The sequence below is a fragment of the Bos mutus genome, chromosome 8 (assembly GCF_027580195.1).
Source record: "Bos mutus isolate GX-2022 chromosome 8, NWIPB_WYAK_1.1, whole genome shotgun sequence".
Taxonomy (NCBI): domain Eukaryota; kingdom Metazoa; phylum Chordata; class Mammalia; order Artiodactyla; family Bovidae; genus Bos; species Bos mutus.
Window position 1 is genome coordinate 36,317,542 of NC_091624.1, and position 18,408 is coordinate 36,335,949.

At 38.7% G+C, this 18,408-nt stretch overlaps 1 protein-coding gene and 1 long non-coding RNA gene across 8 annotated transcripts in view; one reads left to right on the top strand and one right to left on the bottom strand.

Moving 5' to 3' along the window:
• The window catches only part of FRMD3 (FERM domain containing 3), a 341,588-nt gene that overhangs the window by 319,886 nt on the left and 3,294 nt on the right, over positions 1–18,408 (top strand). For 5 of the 6 annotated variants that reach the window (XM_070375423.1, XM_070375420.1, XM_005903053.3 and 2 more), the window contains exon 14: positions 16,311–17,232. In XM_070375423.1, coding sequence (XP_070231524.1) covers positions 16,311–16,906 — 596 coding nt within the window. In that variant the 3' untranslated portion in view covers positions 16,907–17,232. Of the gene's footprint in view, positions 1–16,310; positions 17,233–18,408 lie in introns of those variants that run through there. The other variant, XM_005903054.2, reaches the window with a different exon arrangement.
• LOC138988877 (uncharacterized) overlaps positions 1–18,408 on the bottom strand; it is a 99,190-nt gene that overhangs the window by 32,539 nt on the left and 48,243 nt on the right. The window lies entirely within an intron of this gene.

Genomic DNA, 18,408 nt, shown 5'->3' on the forward strand with positions numbered 1-18,408 from the left:
ACTATACCATTTTGATTATTGTAGTTTTATATATAGAACAGCTTGAAATCACAAAGTGTGTTGCTTCTGCTTTGTTCTCCTTTCTCAGGATTGCTTTGGTATATATTTAGAGTCTTCTGTGGTTCCATATAGGGGCTTCCTTGGTGGCTCAGATGGTTAAGAATCTGCCTGCAATGCAGGAAACCCAGGTTAAATCCCTAGGTCGGGAAGATCCCCTGGGGAAGAGAATGGCAATCCACTCCAGTATTCTTGCCTGGAGAATCCCATGAACAGAGGAGCCTGGCAGAGTGGTTTTTTCTACTTCCGTAAAAAAAAAAAGTTCATTGGAATTATGATAGGGACTGCAGTGAATCCAAAAATGGCTTTGATAGTATTGACATTTTGACAATATTAATTGTTTCAATCCATGAACAAGGGATACCTTTCTATTTACTTTGTCTTCTTCAGTTTCCTTAATTAGTGTCTTACAGTTTTCAGAATAGAGATCTTTCACCTTCTGGCTAAGTTTACTCCTAAATATTTTACTGTTTTTTATACTGTTTTAAACAGGATCATTTTTTCCAGGTAATTTGTTGTTAGTATGAAGATACACTACTAGTTTTTGCATGCTAAATTTGTATTGGGCAACTGCACTGAATGCATTGATTAGTTCTAATAGCCTTTGATGGAGTCTTTAGGATTTTCTGTGTATAAAAACATGTCACCTGCAAATAGAGATAATTTTACTTCTTCCTTTCCAATTTTGATGCCTTTTATTTATTTTTCTTGCCTGACAGCTCTAGTAAGGACTTCCAGTATTGTGCTGAATAGGAATGGTAAGAATGGGCACCCTTGCCTTGTTCATGATCTTAGAGGAAAAGCTTTCAATCTTTCACCATTAAGTATGTTAGCCATGGGCTTATCATATATGTCCTTCTTTATGTTGAGGTACATTCTTTCTATACCTAATCTGTTGAGTTTATATCATATAAAGAGATGTTGAATTTTGTCAAATGCTTTTTCTCCATCTATTGAGATGATCATATGATTTTTATTTCATTTTGTTAATTTGACATATCACATTGATTTGCATATGTTGAACCATCCTTGCTATGCCAAGTATAAATCCCATTTGATCACAGCACATGATTCCTTTCATGTGTTACTGGATTCGGTTTCCTAGTATAAAGAGTTTTTGCATCAATATTCATGAGGGATATTGGTCTATAGTTTTCTGATAGTGTCCCTTTTTGGCTTTGGTATCAGGGTAATAAGGGCCTCATAAAATAAGACTGGGAGTGTTCCCTTCTCTTTGATTTTTTTGAAAGAGTTAGAAAGGGTTGGTGTTAATTCTTCCTTAAGATTTGCAGGTGAAGTGATCTGGTCCTTGGTTTTTCTTTATGGGGAGATTTTTGATTACCAGTTCAATCTCCTTACTAGTAACTAGTCTATTCAGACTTTCTATTTCTTGTTTCAGTCTTGGTAGTTTGCATGTTTCTGAGAATTTTTCCATTTTTCTAGGCTGTCCAGTTTGTTGGCATATATCAATATTTCTTCATAGTAGCCTTTTATGATTCTTTTTATTCATGTGGTATCAGCTGCCGTGTTTCTTTTTTTCATTTATAATTTTGTTAATTTGAGTCCTCTATCTTTTTTTCCTTGGTTATCCAGCTAAAGTTTTGTCAATTCTGTTTATTTTTTCAAAGAACTAATTCTTAATTTGGTTAATCTTTCCTATTTTCCTGTGCTCTGTTTTATTTCTGCTCTAATCATTAGTTTTTACTTTCTGCTGTTAATATTGTGCTCAGTTTGACCACCTTTTTCTAGTTCCTTAACCCACAGTGTTAGGTTTTTTAAAATCAGTATTACTTCTTCTTTTCTAATTTGGATTCCTTTCATTTTTCCTCTTCTGATTGCCATGGCTAGGAATTCCAAAACTATGTTGAATAAAAGTGGCTAGAGTAGACATCCTTGTATTTTTTTAAAAGATATTTTTCTTAATTTTAATTTTTTAACACCAAAGCACATGTATTGGAGTATAACTGATTAACAATGTTGTGACAGTTTCAGGAGAATAGCGAAGGAACACAGCCATACAAAAACATGTATCCATTCTTCCCCAAACCCCACCCCATACAGGCTGGCACATAATCCTTATCTTGTTCTTGATCTTAGGGGAAATGATTACTTTTCATTGTTGAGTGTGATGTTGGCTATAGGTTTGTCATATATGATCTTTATTATGTTGAGTTATGTTCCCTCTGTTAGCCTTTGCCCTGATTCATTTTGTACTCCAAGGCCAAATTTGCCTGTTATTCCAGGTATCTCTGGACTTCCTACTTTTGCATTCCAGTCCCTATAATGAAAAGGACATCTTTTCCCCCACTGGTCATAGTAAACACCCTCTTCCAACAACACAAGAGAAGACTCTACACATGGACATCACCAGATGATCAATACTGAAATCAGACTGATTATATTCTTTGCAGCCAAAGGTGGAGAAGCTCTATAGAGTCAGCAGAAACAAGACTGTGGCTGACTGTGGCTCAGATCACGAACTCTGTATTGCCAAATTCAGACTTAAATTGAAGAAAGTAGGGAAAACCACTAGACTGTTCAGGTATGACTTAAATCCCTTACAATTATTATACAGTGGAAGTGACAAACAGATTCAAGGGGTTAGATCTGATAGAGTGCCTGAAGAACTATGGACAGAGGTTCGTGATATTGTACAGGAGGCAGGGATCAAGACCATCCCCAAGAAAAAGAAGTGTAAAAAGGCAAAATGGTTGTCTGAGGAAGCCTTACAAATAGCTGAGAAAAGAAGAGAAGTGAAAGGCAAAGGAGAAAAGGAAAGATATACCCATTTCAATGCAGAGTTCCAAAGAATAGTAAGGAGAGATAAGAAAGCCTTCCTCAGTGATCAGTGCAAAGAAATAGAGGAAAACAATAAAATGGAAAAGACTAGAGATCTCTTCAAGAAAATTAGAGATACCAAGGGAATATTTCATGCAAAGATTGGCACAATAAAGGACAGAAATGGTATGGGCCTAACAGAAGCAGAAGATATTAAGAAGAGGTAGCAACAATTCACAGAAGAACTATACAAAAAAGATCTTCATGACCCAGATAACCATGATGGTGTGATCACTCACCTAGATCCAGACATCCTGGAATGTGAAGTCAAGTGGGCCTTAGAAAGCATCACTATGAAAAAAGCTAGTGGAGGTGATGGAATTCCAGTTGAGCTCTTTCAAATCCTACAAGATGATGCTGTGAAAGTGCTGCACTCAATATGCCAGTATTTTTTGAAAACTCAACAGTAGCCACAGGACTGGAGAAGGTCAGTTTTCATTCCAATCCCAAAGATAGGCAATGCCAAAGAATTCTCAAACTACTGCACAATTGCACTGATCTCACACACTAGCAAAGTAATGCTCAAAATTCTCCAAGCCAGGCTTCAACAGTACGTGAACCATGAACTTCCGGATGTTCAAGATGGATTTAGAAAAGGCAGAGGAACCAGAGATCAAATTGCCAACATCTTTTGGATCACTGAAAAAGCAAGAGAGTTCCAGAAAAACATGTACTTCTGCTTTATTAACTATACCAAAGCCTTTGACTGTGTGGATCACAATAAAGTGTGGAAAATTCTTCAAGAGATGGGAATACCAGACAACCTGACCTGCCTCCTGAGAAATCTGTATGCACGTCAAGAAGCAACAGTTAGAACTGGACATGGAACAACAAACTGGTTCCAAATCCGAAAGGAGTATGTCAAAGCTGTATTATTGTCACCCTGCTTATTTAACTTGTATGCAGAGTACATCATGCAAAATGCTGGGCTGGATGAAGCACAAGCTGGAATCAAGATTGCCTGGAGAATTATCAATAACCTCAGATATGCAGATGATACCACACTTATGGCAGAAAGCAAAGAAGAACTAAAGAGCCTCTTGATGAAAGTGAAAGAGGAGAGTGAAAAAGTTGGCTTAAAGCTCAACATTCAGAAAACTAAGATCATGGCATCTGGTCCCATGACTTCATGGCAAATAGATGCGGAAACAATGGAAACAGTGAGAGACTTTATTTTGGGGGCTCCAAAATCACTGCAGATGGTGGCTGCAGCCATGAAATTAAAAGACTGCTTGCTCCTTGAAAGAAAAGTTATGACCAACCTAAACAGCATATTAAAAGGCAGAGACACAACTTTACCAACAAAGCTCTGTCTAGTCAAAGCTATGGTTTTTCCTGTAGTCATGTATGGATGTGAGGGTTAAACTATTAAGAAAGCTGAGCACTGAATAATTGATGGTTTTGAACTGTGTATTGGAGAAGACTCTTGAAAGTCCCTTGGACTGCAAAGAGATCCAACCAATCCATCCTAAAGGAAATCAGTCCTGAATATTCATTGGAAGGACTGATGCTGAAGCTGAAACTCCAATACTTTGGCCACCTGATGCAAAGAGCTGACTCACTGGAAAAAACCCTGATGCTGGGAAGGACTGAAGGCGAGAGGAGAAGGGGACAACAGAGGATGAGATGGTTGGATGGCATCACTGACTCTATGGACATGAGTTTGAGCATGCTCTGGTAGTTGGTGATGGACAAGGAAGCCTGGTGTGCTGCAGTCCATGGGGTTGCAAAGAGTTGGACACAACTGAGTGAGTGACCTGATGTTCCCTCTATGCCTACTTTCTGGAGAGTTTTTTTTTTTAATCATAAATTGGTGTTGAATTTTATTAAAAGTTTTTTCTGCATCTATTGAGAAGATCATATGGTTTTTATTCTTCAGTTTGTTGACATATTTATATCACACTAATTGACTTGTAGATACTGAAAAATTTTTGTATCCCTGGGATAAATCTCACTTGACCATGTGTATGATTCTTTTAATGTATTGACAGATTCAGATTGGTGGCATTTTGTCAAAGACTTTTGTGTCCATGTTCATCAATGATATTGACCTTTGCAATTTTCTTTGCATGTTCTCTTTGATTTTGGTGTGAGGGTATAGTGGCCTTAGAGATAGTGGCCTTCCTCTGAAATGTTTTTGGAATGTTTCAGAAAGACAGGTGTTAACTCTTAAGTGTTCAACAGAATTCACCTGTGAAACCATCTGGTTCTGGACTTTTGTTGGGAGTTTTAAAATCACAGTTTCAATTTTAGTACTTATAATTGGTCTGTTTATATTTTCTATTTCTTCTTAATTCAGTCTTGGGAAGATTGTAACCTTCTAAGATCTTATCCATTCTTCCAAGTTGTCTGTTATATTGGCATATAGTTGCTTGTAGTAGTCTTGCTTGTAGTAGTCTCATGATCCTTTGTATTTCTGTAGTGTCCTTTTTCATTTCTAATTTTATTGATTTGAGCCCTCTCCCTGTCTCTTGATGAATCTGGCTAAAGATTTATCAATTTAAAAAAAAACAGCTTTTAGTTTCATTGATCTTTTCTATTATTTTCTTTGTCTCTATTTTTGCTGTGATATTTATCATTTCTTCCCTTCTGCTAATTTGTAGTTTTGTTTGTTCTTTCCCTAGTTGCTTTGGGTATAAGATTAGGTTGCTTGTTGACATGTTTCTTGTTTCCTGAAGTAAGATTGTTATTATAAACTTCTCTCTTATAACTAATGTTGTTGCTCCCCATGGATCATTGTGCTTTTGTTTTCATTTGTCTCTAGGTATTTATTTATTTCTCTTTGATTTCTTCAGTGATCCACTGCTTCTTTAAGAGCATATTGTTTAGCCTCCACATGTTTATATGTTTCACAGGTTTTTACTTGTAGGTGATTTCTAGTTTCCTTGCATTTTGCTTAGAAAAGATGCTTGATATGATTTGAGTTTTTTAAAGTTTACCAAAGCTCACCTTGTGGCCCAGTGTGTGGTCAATCCTGGATAATGTTCCACGTGCACTTGAGAAGAATGTGATTTCTGCTACTTTTGAATGGAGTGCTCTATAAACACCAATTAAGATAATTTGCTCTAATGTGTCATTTAAGGCCTGTGTTTCCTTATTGATTTTCTGGATGATTTGTCCGTTGATGAAAATGGGGTGTAAAAAGTCAACCACCTGTAAAAGAATGAAACTAGAACACTTTCTAACACCATACACAAAAGTAAACTCAAAATGGATTAAAGATCTAAATATAAGAAAACATAGGCAGAACACTCTTTGACATAAATTCCAGCAAGATCCTCTATGATCCACCTCCCAGAGTAATGGAAATAAAAGCAAAAAATAAACAAATGGGACCTAATTAAACTTAAAAGCTTTTGCACAACGAAGGAAACTATAAGCCAGGTGAAAAGACAGCCTTCAGAATGGGAGAAAATAATGGCAAACAAAGCAACTGACAAAGAATTAATCTCAAAAATATACAAGCAACTCCAGCAACTCAATTCCAGAAAAATAAACAACCCAATCAAAAAATAGGCCAAAATTTGGCAAAACTAATACAATTATGTAAAGTTTAAAAAAAAAAAAAAAGAATGAGATTTGGGAACCACAAAAAAAAAATAAAATAAAAAAAAAAAAAGAACTAAACAGACATTTCTCCAAAGAAGACATACAGATGTCTAACAAACACATGAAAAGATGCTCAACATCACTCATTATCAGAGAAATGCAAATCAAAACCACAATGAGGTACCATCTCACGCCGATCAGAATGGCTGCTATCTAAAAGTCTACAAACAATAAATGCTGGAGAGGGTGTGGAGAAAAGGGAACCCTCTTACACTGTTGGTGGGAATGCAAACTAGTACAGCCACTATGGAGAACAGTGTAGAGATTCCTTTAAAAACTGGAAATATAACTGCCATACGACCCAACAATCCCACTGCTGGGCATACACACTGAGGAAACCAGAAGGGAAAGAGACACATGTACCCCAATGTTCGTTGCAGCACTGTTTACAATAGCTAGGACATGGAAGCAACCTAGATGTCCATCAGCAGACTAAGGGATAAGAAAGCTGTGGTACATATACACAATGGAATATTACTCAGCTATTAAAAATGTATTTGAATCAGTTCTAATGAGGTGGATGAAACTGGAGCCTATTATACAGAGTGAAGTAAGTCAGAAAGAAAAACACCAATAGCGTATACTGATGCATATATATATGGAATTTAGAAAGATAGTAACAATGACCCTATATGCAAGACAGCAAAAGAGACACAGATATAAACAACAGACTTCTGAACTCTGTGGGAGAAGGCGAGGGTGGTATGATTTGAGAGAATAGCACTGAAACATGTATATTACCATATGTGAAATAGATCACCAGTCCAAGTTCAATGCATGAAACAGGGCACTCAAAGCTGGGGCACTGGGACAACCCTGAGGGATGGATGGGGAGGGAGGTGGGAGCGGGGTTCAGGATGAGGGGCACATGTACACCCATGGCTGATTAATGTCAATGTATGGCAAAAACCACTACAATATTGTAAAGTAATTAGCCTCCAATTAAAATAATTTTTTTAAAGTCCCTCACTCTTACTGTGTTACTGTCAATTTCTCCTTTTATAGTTGTCAGTATTTGCCTTATATATTCAGGTGCTCCTATGCTGGGTGCGTATATATTTACAATTGTTGTATATTCTTCTTAGATTCATCCCTTGATCACTATGTAGTACCCTTCTTTGTCTCTTGTAACAATCTTTACAGTCTATTTTTTCTGAGTATTGCTACTCCAGCTTTCTTTTGATTTCCATTTGCATGGGATACACCTTTTTCTATCCCTTCAGTCTGTGTGTGTCCCCAGATCTCAAGTGCATCTCTTATAGACAACATAAATATGGGTCTTATTTTTGTGCCTCTTCAGTCAGTCTGTGTCTTTTTAGGGCTTTTAATCTATTTACATTTAAGGTAGTTAGCAATATATATATTCTTATTGCCATTTTCTTAATTGTTTTGGATTTGTTTTGTTTAGGTCTTTTTTCTTGCCGTCCACTCCTGTTCTCTTGTGATTTGATTTCTAACTTTAGTGTTGTGTTTGGGTTCCTTTTTCTTTTTTGTGTAACTATCATGGGATTTTTGGTATGTGATTACCATGAGGTTTTGATACAGCATTCTCTATGTAAACAATATTAAGTTGTTGGTCTTAATTTTATATTAATTTCTATATCCTGTATCTGTACTCTCTTCTCATAATTGCCAGTTTTGATATCACATTTTTGTGCAGATAATTTCTTGCCTGCACTCATGAACATGAGTTTCACTGGTGAGCTTTTCCATTAGTAATTTTCTTGTTTCTCATAGTGGCCTTTCCTTTTCACTTAGAGAAGTTCCTTTAGCATTTGCTGCACAACTGGTCTAGTGGTGTTGAATTCTTTTTGCTTTTGCTAGCTTTCGATTTCTCTGCTGAATCTGAAAGAGAGCCTTGCTGGGTAGAGTATTCTTGGTTGTAGGTTCTTCCCTTTCTTCATTGTAAATATATTATGCCACTCTTGCAACCTACAGAGCTTCTGCAAAGAAATCATCTGATAACCTTATGGGAATTAACTGTGTATGTTAATCTGTTACTTTTCCCTTGTTGTTTCAATATATTTTTCTTTAATTTTTGTCAGTTTGATTACTGTGTATCTTAGCATGTCCTTCCTTGCATTTATCCTACCTGGGACTCTCTGTGCTTCCTGGACTTGGGTGACTATTTCCTTTCCATTGTTAGGGAAGTTTTCAGCTCTTATCTATTCCGATATTTAGTGTTGTCCCAGAAGTCTCTCAGACTGTCTTCATTTCTTCTTTTCTTTATCCTTTGTCCTGCCACAGTGATTTCCTCCATCCTGTCTTTCAGCTCACTTACCTGTTCTTCTGACTCAGTTGTTCTATTGATTCCTTCTAGTGTATTTTTCATTTCAGTTATTGTATTGTTCATCTCTTGTTTTTTAGTTCTTCTAGGTCTTTGTTAAACATTTCTTTCATCTCCTTGATCTGTACCTCCATTCTTTTCTGTGATCTTAGATCATCTTTGCTATCATTACTCTGAATTCTTTTTCAGGTGGATTGCCTATTTCCACCTCATTTAGTTGTTTTTCTGGGGTTTTGTCTTGTTCCTTCAACTGGGACATATTCTTCTGAAGTCTCATTTTGTCTAACTTTATGTGATTGAAATTTCCATTATGCAGGCTGCAGAACTGTAGCTCTTGCTTCTGCTTTCTGCACTCTGGTGGATAAGGCTAAGAGGTTTCTGCAGGCTTCCTTTCCACTATTGGGCGGAGCTGTGTCTTGTCTCTCTGGTGGGCAGGGCCATGCTCAGGAACACTTTTAGCAGCCTGTCTGCTGATTTGTGGGGCTGTGTTCCCATCCTGTTTGTTTTTTGGCCTGAGGCATCCTAGCACTGGATCCTCCAAGCTGTTGAATGGGGCAGGGTCTTGGGGTGGAAATGGTGGCCTCAACAGACTGGTTCCAAATAGGAAAGGGAGTACGTCAAGGCTATATATTGTCACCCTGCTTATTTAACTTATATGCAGAGTCCATCATGAGAAACGCTGGGCTGGAAGAAGCACAAGCTGGAATCAAGATTGCTGGGAGAAATATCAGTAACCTCAGATATGCAGATGATACCACCCTTATGGCAGAAAGTGAAGAGGAAGCCTCTTGATAAAAGTGAAAGAGGAGACTGAAAAAGTTGGCTTAAAGCTCAACATTCAGAAAACTAAGATCATGGCATCTGGTCCAGTCACTTCATGGCAAATAGATGGGGAAACAGTGGAAACTGTCAGGCTTTATTTTGGGGGGCTCCAAAATCACTGCAGATGGTGATTGCAGCCATGAAATTAAAAGACTCTTACTCCTTGAAAGAAAAGTTATGACCAACCTAGATAGTATATTGAAAAGCAGAGATAATACTTTGCCAACAAAGGTCCATCTAGTCAGGGCTATGGTTTTTCCAGTGGTCATGTATGGATGTGAGAGTTGGACTGTGAAGAAAGCTGAGCGCCAAAGAATTGATGCTTTTGAACTGTGGTGTTGGAGAAGACTCTTGAGAGTCCCTTGGACTGCAAGGAGATCCAACCAGTCCATCCTAAAGGAGATCAGTCCTGGGTGTTCATTGGAAGGACTGATGCTGAAGCTAAAACTCCTATACTTTGGCCACCTGATGCGAAGAGCTGACTCATTGGAAAAGACTCTGATGCTGGGAGGGATTGGGGGCAGGAGGAGAAGGGGATGACAGAGGATGAGATGGATGGATGGCATCACCAACTCGATGGACATGAGTTTGAGTGAACAGTGGGTGTTGGTGATGGACAGGGAGTCCTGGCGTGCTGTGATTCATGGGGTCGCAAAGAGTCAGACACGACTGAGCAACTGAACTGAACTGAACTGAGGAGGGCTCACAACCAACGAGTACTCCCCAGACGTGCCACTGTCTTTGTCCCCACAGTGAGCCACAGGCACTCCCCACCTCTGCAGGAGACCCTGTAATACTAGTAGTTGAGTCTGGCCCAGTCTCTTATGAGGTCTCTGCTATTTTCCCTGGGTCCTGGTGTACATGGGACTTTTGTAAGCCCTCCAAGAATGAAGTTTTTGTTTGCCCCAGTCCTTTGGGGTCCCCATTGGCCTTCAAATCCAAATTCTCTAAAGGAATTCTCCTGCTGCTGCCAGAACCCCAGGCTGGAAAACTTGACATGAGGCTCAGGACTTTGACTCCTGTGGGAGTATTTCTGTAGTGAAATTATTTTCCAGTTTGTGGGCCACCCATGTGGCAGGTATGGAATTCGATTACACTGTGACTGTACTCCTCCTAGTGTCTCATTGCCTCTTTGTCTTTGGATGTAGGGTATATTTTTTAGTATGCTCAACATTTTTTGTGTTTTGTCCATGGTTGTTCAGAAGTTAGTTGTGATTTGGGTGTTTTTGTTAAGAAGAGGTGAGCTCCGTCCTTCTATTCTTCCATCTTGTTGGTCAGTTTCTTGTTAGGTTTTGATTTATGTAATTGGGTGCACCAGTGGTGGGCACATAAATAAATATGATAAATATACAACTATTATATCTTCTTAATGTATTGACTACTTTATCATTACCTTCTTGGTCTATCCCTACCATTTTTAGGTTACAGTCTACTTTGTCTGATATAAGTATTGCTACTCCTGCTTTTTTTTGGTTGCCATTTCCTTGAAATATCTTTTTCCATCTCTTTTCTCTCAGTCTATGTGTCTTTATGGCTAAAGTGAGTCTCTTGTAAGCAGTATATCATTGGGTCTTATTTTTTATTTCGCCATTGTATGTCTTTTGGTTGGATAATGCAATCCACTTATGTTTAAAGTAGTTATTGTGAAAAAGGGAGACTTACTATTGCCATTTTGTTAACTTATTGCCTGGCTGTTTTGTAAATTCATTGTTCCTTATTTCTTACCCTGCAATCTTTTTCTTATTTTGATGTTTTGTGCTATCAGTATGCTTTGACTTCTTTATCATGTTCCCTTTGTAATTACTGCAGGTTTTCCCCTGTGTAGTTACTGTGAAGCTTACATAAAAATATCTTAAAATTGTAACACTCTAGTGTAAGCTAAAAACAACTTCAATATAGTTCCCAAGCTTCACACTTTTACTTCTCCTCTTCCTCACATTTTAGCTTACTGACATTACAGTTTGCTTATTTTTATATAACTAATAAAAGATTATTATAGTTACAGTTATTTTTACATTTGTTTTTTAACTTGTAAACTAGATTTGTAAGTGAATTATGCACCAGTATTACCATATTACACAATCTAACTTGGACTATGTTTCTACCATTACCAGTGAGTTTTACACTGCCATCTTATTTTTTATGATGGTAATTAGCGTCCTGTTACTTCCACTCAACAGCCTCTCTTTAGCATTTCTTGTAAAGCATATCTAATGGTGATGAATTCCCTCAATTTTTGTTTGGGAAAGCTTCTGAAGAACAGCTTCACCAGTAGTATTTTTGGTTCACAGTTTCTTTCTTTCAATATTTTGAATATGTCAACCCATTCTCTTCTGGCCTGAAAAGTTTGTGTTGAAAAATCTGCATCTTTGGGAGCTCCCTTGTATTACCGTTTTTCTCTTGTTGGTTTTAAAGTTCTTTTTCTTTGACTCTTGACAATTTAATTGTAATATGTGTCAGTGTAGTACTTTTCAGTTCAACCTTTTTAGGATCCCTTTGGTCTCTTGTATCTTGAGGTCTCCTTCTCTTCCCATGTTTGGGAAGTCTTCAACCATTCGTGCTTTAAATATATTTTCTGTCCTTTTCCTCTGCCCTTTCTGGAATTCCTGTAATATGAATACTGTTTCTTTTCATTGTGTCCCATAAGTCCTATAGGCTGGCTTCACTTTCATTCTTTTTTCTAGTTGCTTCTGATAGGATAATTTCAAATGGCCTATCTTCTGGGTCACTGATTCTTCTTTTGAAAATCTCTATTAATTTCAATTCAGTTATTTTTCAGCTGTAGGATTTGTGTTTTTTTTTTTAATGTTTTCTATTTCTTTGTTGAACTTCTCATTTTGTTTATTCATTGCTTTCCCAATTTTGTTTAAGTGTTGTGTATTCTTGTAATTCACAAAACTTCTTTTCTTTAAGAGCATTATTCTGAATTCTTTGTTCACAGATCTCCATTTCTTTAAGGCTATTAGTGCCTTTTTAGTTTCCTTTAGTGTTGTCATATTTACCTGATTTTTCATGATCCTTGATTCCTTACATTGGTATATGTGCGTCTGATAAGTGACCTCTTCTAGACTTTGCAGATTCACTTTGGATTCATTAGTCAGCTTAGTTTGGGTTTCTGGTATCTTCTGGCAACATCCTTAGGCAAATGAGACCTACTATTAGCGTCTATTATGGGGCTGCTGCTGCTGCTAAGTCGCTTCAGTTGCGTCCGACTCTGTGCGACCCCATAGATGGCAGCCAACTAGGCTCTGCCGTCCCTGGGATTCTCCAGGCCAGAACACTGGAGCTAGGCAACTGTTAAAGCTCTGAGGGTGTCTATGGCAGGGGGCGGGGTGGGGGCGGTGTTGCCACTGGCTGATAACAGCTGGATAGAATTGCTGGCTTGGTTGCATGCTCACCTGAGGCTGTACTATTGGTTCTGTTGCTGTCTGGATTCTCTGGTCAGGACTAGGGACTAAATTCAGTAGTAAATGGGGTATGGATTACCTCCCCTACCCTGGTAGGGCAGCAGAATGGGACCCAGTGCCTGTATGACTCATTGTTTGGGGAATTGCAAGCAGGGCTGCTGGATGGGCTACACAGGTTTTTGTGCTCTGGTAAGGCTCCCTCGTCAGGTGGACTAAAGGCTATATTCAGCAATGAATGGGGCTATGAATTAGTTTCCCTGACTAAGCTAATTTAGGCATAGTGGTAAAAGCAGCTCCAAGGCCACTAAGGCTGTCTGTCATCATCAATCAAGTTGACCCAGGCCCTAAGTTCTACAGCCAAACTGGGCCACTTGCTTTGCTCTAAAAGTAATGAGCTTTGCCTACCTATTTCTCAGCTCCATTGTTGCTGGGTGATGCAGCTTCCAGGTATTCTTACCAGCCCTTCCTGTCAGATGGAGCTAATAACTCAGCTCCTCCCTGGGCTGGACTGGGAGGGCCCATTTTAGGTAACTTCCAAATTTCCCCAGACTTTCTCGTTGGAAGGGGCTGGGATCTAGACTCCACAGTGGGTGGATCTATGACTCATTTCTTCTCCCTGGATGTGAATAGACCAGACTCCAGGGCTCTCCTAACTCTCCTCTGAGGACTGAAATCAGGCAGTCCTGCACCCTACTGAGTTCCCTGGTCAGGTGCACCATCAACTTGGTTCTGCAGGTGAGCAAAGCCACTGGTTGGGACTAGTACTTGTCTCTGCAGGTATGGATTTGGTCAGCCAAGATCTGAGTACTGACTGTTGGAAGTCCCTCCCCGCCCCCTTCTCCCTCATAGATTCCTAGTGGTTGAGCCCTACTGAGTCCCCAGTGATACTATGGGATGAAATCCACAATAAGGGCTCCTATAAAGGGACCCACAATGCAGGGGAAGTAGCTGGATGTAACCCCAAGCTCTCTTTTCCCACCAAGGCGATCTCTCAGTTTAATGTGCCAGCTTCGGGAACAGACAATGTGGTCAACATAACTGTTCCTCTTACCCTTCGAATGCAGGGTATCTTGGTCTCTGGTGCAGGAGGGTACTTCAGCCTCACTTCCATGTTTTAAGATTTTCTCTGTTGGTGTCTCATTCATGAGTGGCTGTTAGTTGCTGTTCTTGTGAGCTGGAGTGAAGTTAGGAACAACCCATGTTGGCATCTTGGTAACATCATTTCCTGCACATCTTGAAGAGAGGGAAATCCTGAAATGTACCCATTAAAAGCAGGCTTGCATATGTCCATGATCAATAGCTCAGTTGTTAACCCCATGGAACCTGCCTGCCAGGCTCCTCTGTCCATGGAATTTTCCAGGCAAAAATACTGGAGTGTGTTGCCATTTCCTCCTCCAGGGAATCTTCCAAATCCAGGACTGAACCCGCACCTCATGTTATCTCCTGCATTGGCAAGCAGATTCTTTACCACTGCGCCACCTGGGAAGCCCCAAAGCAGGCTTACCTAGTGGACTTGGCTCCCAACTTGGTATTATACTGTAGATCCATCTTGGGAACATTTCTTTGATTCTTCCTTCCCCACTAAGAACCCAATACTCAAAATCAGGAGAGCTGGCCTTAGGCCTGATAGTAGGTAACTGGATTTCCCATCTATAAAATGAAGGGTTGAGACATACCTCTCCCCCAATAAATTTTAAGAAATAATATTCATTCCTTTAGACCAAGTAATTTTCCTTTCAGACGTCCATCAAATGAACTGAAACAAAAGGGGAGAAATGTAAACAAGAGGCTGTATATGTAACGATACCTCACGGAATTTTTTTTTTTCCACAACTGCAAAGCAGTCTAAATGTTTTGTCGTTCACTCACTCAGTTGTGTCCCACTCTTTGCGACCCCATGGACTGTAGCACGCCAGGCTTCCCTGTCCTTCACCATCTCCTGGAGCTTGCTCAAATTCATGCCCATTGAGTTGGTAATGCCATCCAACCGTCTCATCCTCTATCGTCCCCTTTTCCTCCTGCCTTCAATTTTTCCCAGCATCAGGGTCTTTTCCAATGAGCCAGCTCTTTGCATCAGGTAGCCAGAGCTTCAGCTTCAGCATCAGTCCTTCAAACGAATATTCAGGATTGATTTCCTTTAGGATGGACTGGTTTGAGCTCCTTGCACACCAAGGGACTCGCAAGAGTCTTCTCCAACACCACAGTTCAAAAGCATCAATTCTTCAGCACTTTCTTTATGGTCCAGCTCTCACACCCATACATGACTACTGGATAAAGCATAGCTTTGGCTTGATGGACATTTGTTGACAAAGTAACATCTCTGCTTTTTAATATGCTGTCTAGGTTTGTCATAGCTTTTCTTCCAAGAACAAGCATCTTTTAATTTCATGGCTGCAGTCACCATCTGCAGTGATTTGGGAGCCCCCAAAAATAAAGTCAGCCACTGTTTCCCCCTCTATTTGCCATGAAGTGATGGGACTGGATGCCATGCTCTTTGTTTTCTGAATGTTGAGTTTTAAACCAGCTTTTTCACTCTCCTCTTTCACCTTCATCAAGAGGCTCTTTAGTTTCTCACTTTCTGCATAAGGGTGGTATCATCTGCATATCTGAGGTTATTGATATTTCTGGCAATCTTGATTGTAACTATTATTATTGGGCAACTATTAATGGTTCATATTAACTATTAATAGTTAACTATTAATATTAACTTAATCATATTAGGCAACTATTATTGTATTAACTAAACAGAATATTTGGCAACCATTATAAATGCCAGTAGGAGTTTATGTCAACATAGAAAATGTCTAAAGGAGTAAGATGTAAATTTGTTCATACAAATATGATTGCAATTACATGAAATGAGAAACCACAAAATTGTGCCTAAAATGAAGACCAAAAAAATACATAATAAAAGATGCTACTGGATAATAGACTCTCTAATTGACTTACAAAAGACAACACTCAAAATTATAATAGTGATTTCTTGTCATTTTGTTCTTGCAAATGTGACCAAAATTGGAGGCTTTTCAGACTATAATTTCACATGTAAATGTTGTAAATATTGCCAACCATTTGAGGCATTTTGGTTATTTTTGGTTTAACATGGTGACCTTAAGAATTTATAGTATAGGATCTATTCCTAAAATGACTTTGTTAAAAGTCAGGATTCTACAGAACAATTTCTGGACTCCCTCTCATTCAGTAATTAGTTTGGGTTTGTTTCCATTACAGATCTTTGTGGAAAAAGAAAACCTGAAATTTAAAATTAAGAAAAATATGTCTCTTTACAGGTGTTCCATTGCCCAAAGAAGATATTTCTGCCCCCTTGATCTCCAGCTCACCAGTGAAGGAATCCCACGAGTATGAAGAGCCATCAAGTGAAGAGGAAGATAAAATAAAAGAAGAACCCTTGACAATCTCTGAACTGGCATACAACCCAAGTGCCAGCCTACTTCCTACCCCGGTTGATGATGATGAGATTGACATGCTCTTTGACTGTCCATCTAGGCTGGAGTTGGAAAGAGAAGACACAGATTCATTCGAGGAACTGGAAGCAGATGAAAATGCCTTTTTAATGGCAGAAGAGGAGGAGATGAAGGAGGCTCGCCAAGCTTTGTCATGGAGCTATGACATTCTGAGTGGCACTATTCGGGTGAACCCACTGGTCAAGAGTTTTTCCCGGCTCCTTGTGGTGGGCCTGGGCCTGCTGCTCTTTGTATTTCCCCTGCTCCTCCTCCTTTTGGAGTCAGGTATTGATCTCTCCTTCTTATGTGAAATCCGCCAGACGCCTGAGTTTGAGCAGTTTCACTATGACTACTACTGTCCTCTCAAGGAGTGGGTGGCTGGCAAAGTCAACCTCGTACTTTACATGTTGGGTTGCTCATAAAGCTCATTTCTCATATGACTAAGGGCTATATTCAATACTAGTGATTTGGTTTGTTTTTGTTTTTTTTTCCAGCAAATGCCTGGTTCTGAATGGTCATGGGACCATCAATAGGTGTTCTTACTCATAACTGATTATTCAGAGCTTTAAGTTAGCTTTCCATAATTCACTGCAAGTAAGTTTAAATCAAACACAGTTATTTTAGTTATAGGTCAGGAAGATGACCTCTAAATAACCAAAAATATGTTTTTTTTTTATTATAGTACAGACATACTCTTTATCTATTATAATACATTGAGCTGAATTAGATTCTTTTTTTTTTAATAGCACCATTACAAGCTATAAGGTTCAGAATCAGAGTTTTAGTAAAAACCCAAGGGAAAGTTTTTTGAATATAATCCTTAGTGAGAACAATGTCCTCTAACCAATGCCTATACAACTAAATTTATGCTGGGCTTTTGCTTTTGTTTTTTTAAAAATATTTTTATGTGTTCAAAATATTTTGGTAAATTTTTAGCAAAAAAAAAAAGGAGCTTCCTGGAGTTATTTAAGTGTACAGATTGTAAGACTAATGCACAAAGGGTATGTCAGGAATTTTTAATGTCTTGGCACTGGTTTGTTTTTTAAAATATTTTTGGCTGAACAATCACATAATTGTTATTATCTGCATATGAGATAGAAAAATAGGTAGAAAAACACTGTAGAAAATAAGCTCCTGAAACGGATGATGGAACTGGAGGAAGTAGAAATTGTGAGCATCAAGAGGACACAGGGTGGTCCATTTTTCAAAATATTTGGACAAGATGACTTGTTACTTTCATTTGCATTCTGTCCATATGTGTTGGCTGAGGCAATGGAATGGTTTTAAAAGAAAGTGAAATTTTTAAAGGAAAATAGTTAAAGGAGATGCTAGTTAGTTGTGTATTACTGTACATTAACCCAAGAGTGGAAGCAAATGGGAATTGGACAAATGGCAAGTAGCAAAACGAGTTCTGATGAGACTGATAGGCAAGTGGTGGTAGACAAATGATTTTATGAAAGTGATGGTGATGCAAGGTTCTGGATGATGTAAAGAACAGTAAACTCGCTGTCCAAGTGGACATGAATATGTCTAAGTGGATCTAAATAAAAGTGGAGAAACTTGAAGGCAGATTTTTTGATCCCTCATGCCATTCATTGAGATTCTGTGGAAGAAACTTTAAAAGAATTCTATGTGTGCAAAAGAGAGCAAGAGAGTCAGAAAGAATGTGAGGAGAATGATCTTGGCTTTTTGATAAATGCCTATGATCTTCCTCTGTGGTGGTCATTATACTCTTTCCCTTTCCTGGTTTCCTTAGGATCTTATTCATAATTGGGACTCTAATTAAGAAACTGGAGGGGACTTATTAGATAATATACCATTTCAGCTTGGATGAAGTAGTGAAATGACCCCCTAACTAGATAGTAAGTGGGACAAATGCTCTCGTACCTTCCTTCATACCACTGAATCCATGACAGAAAGAAAG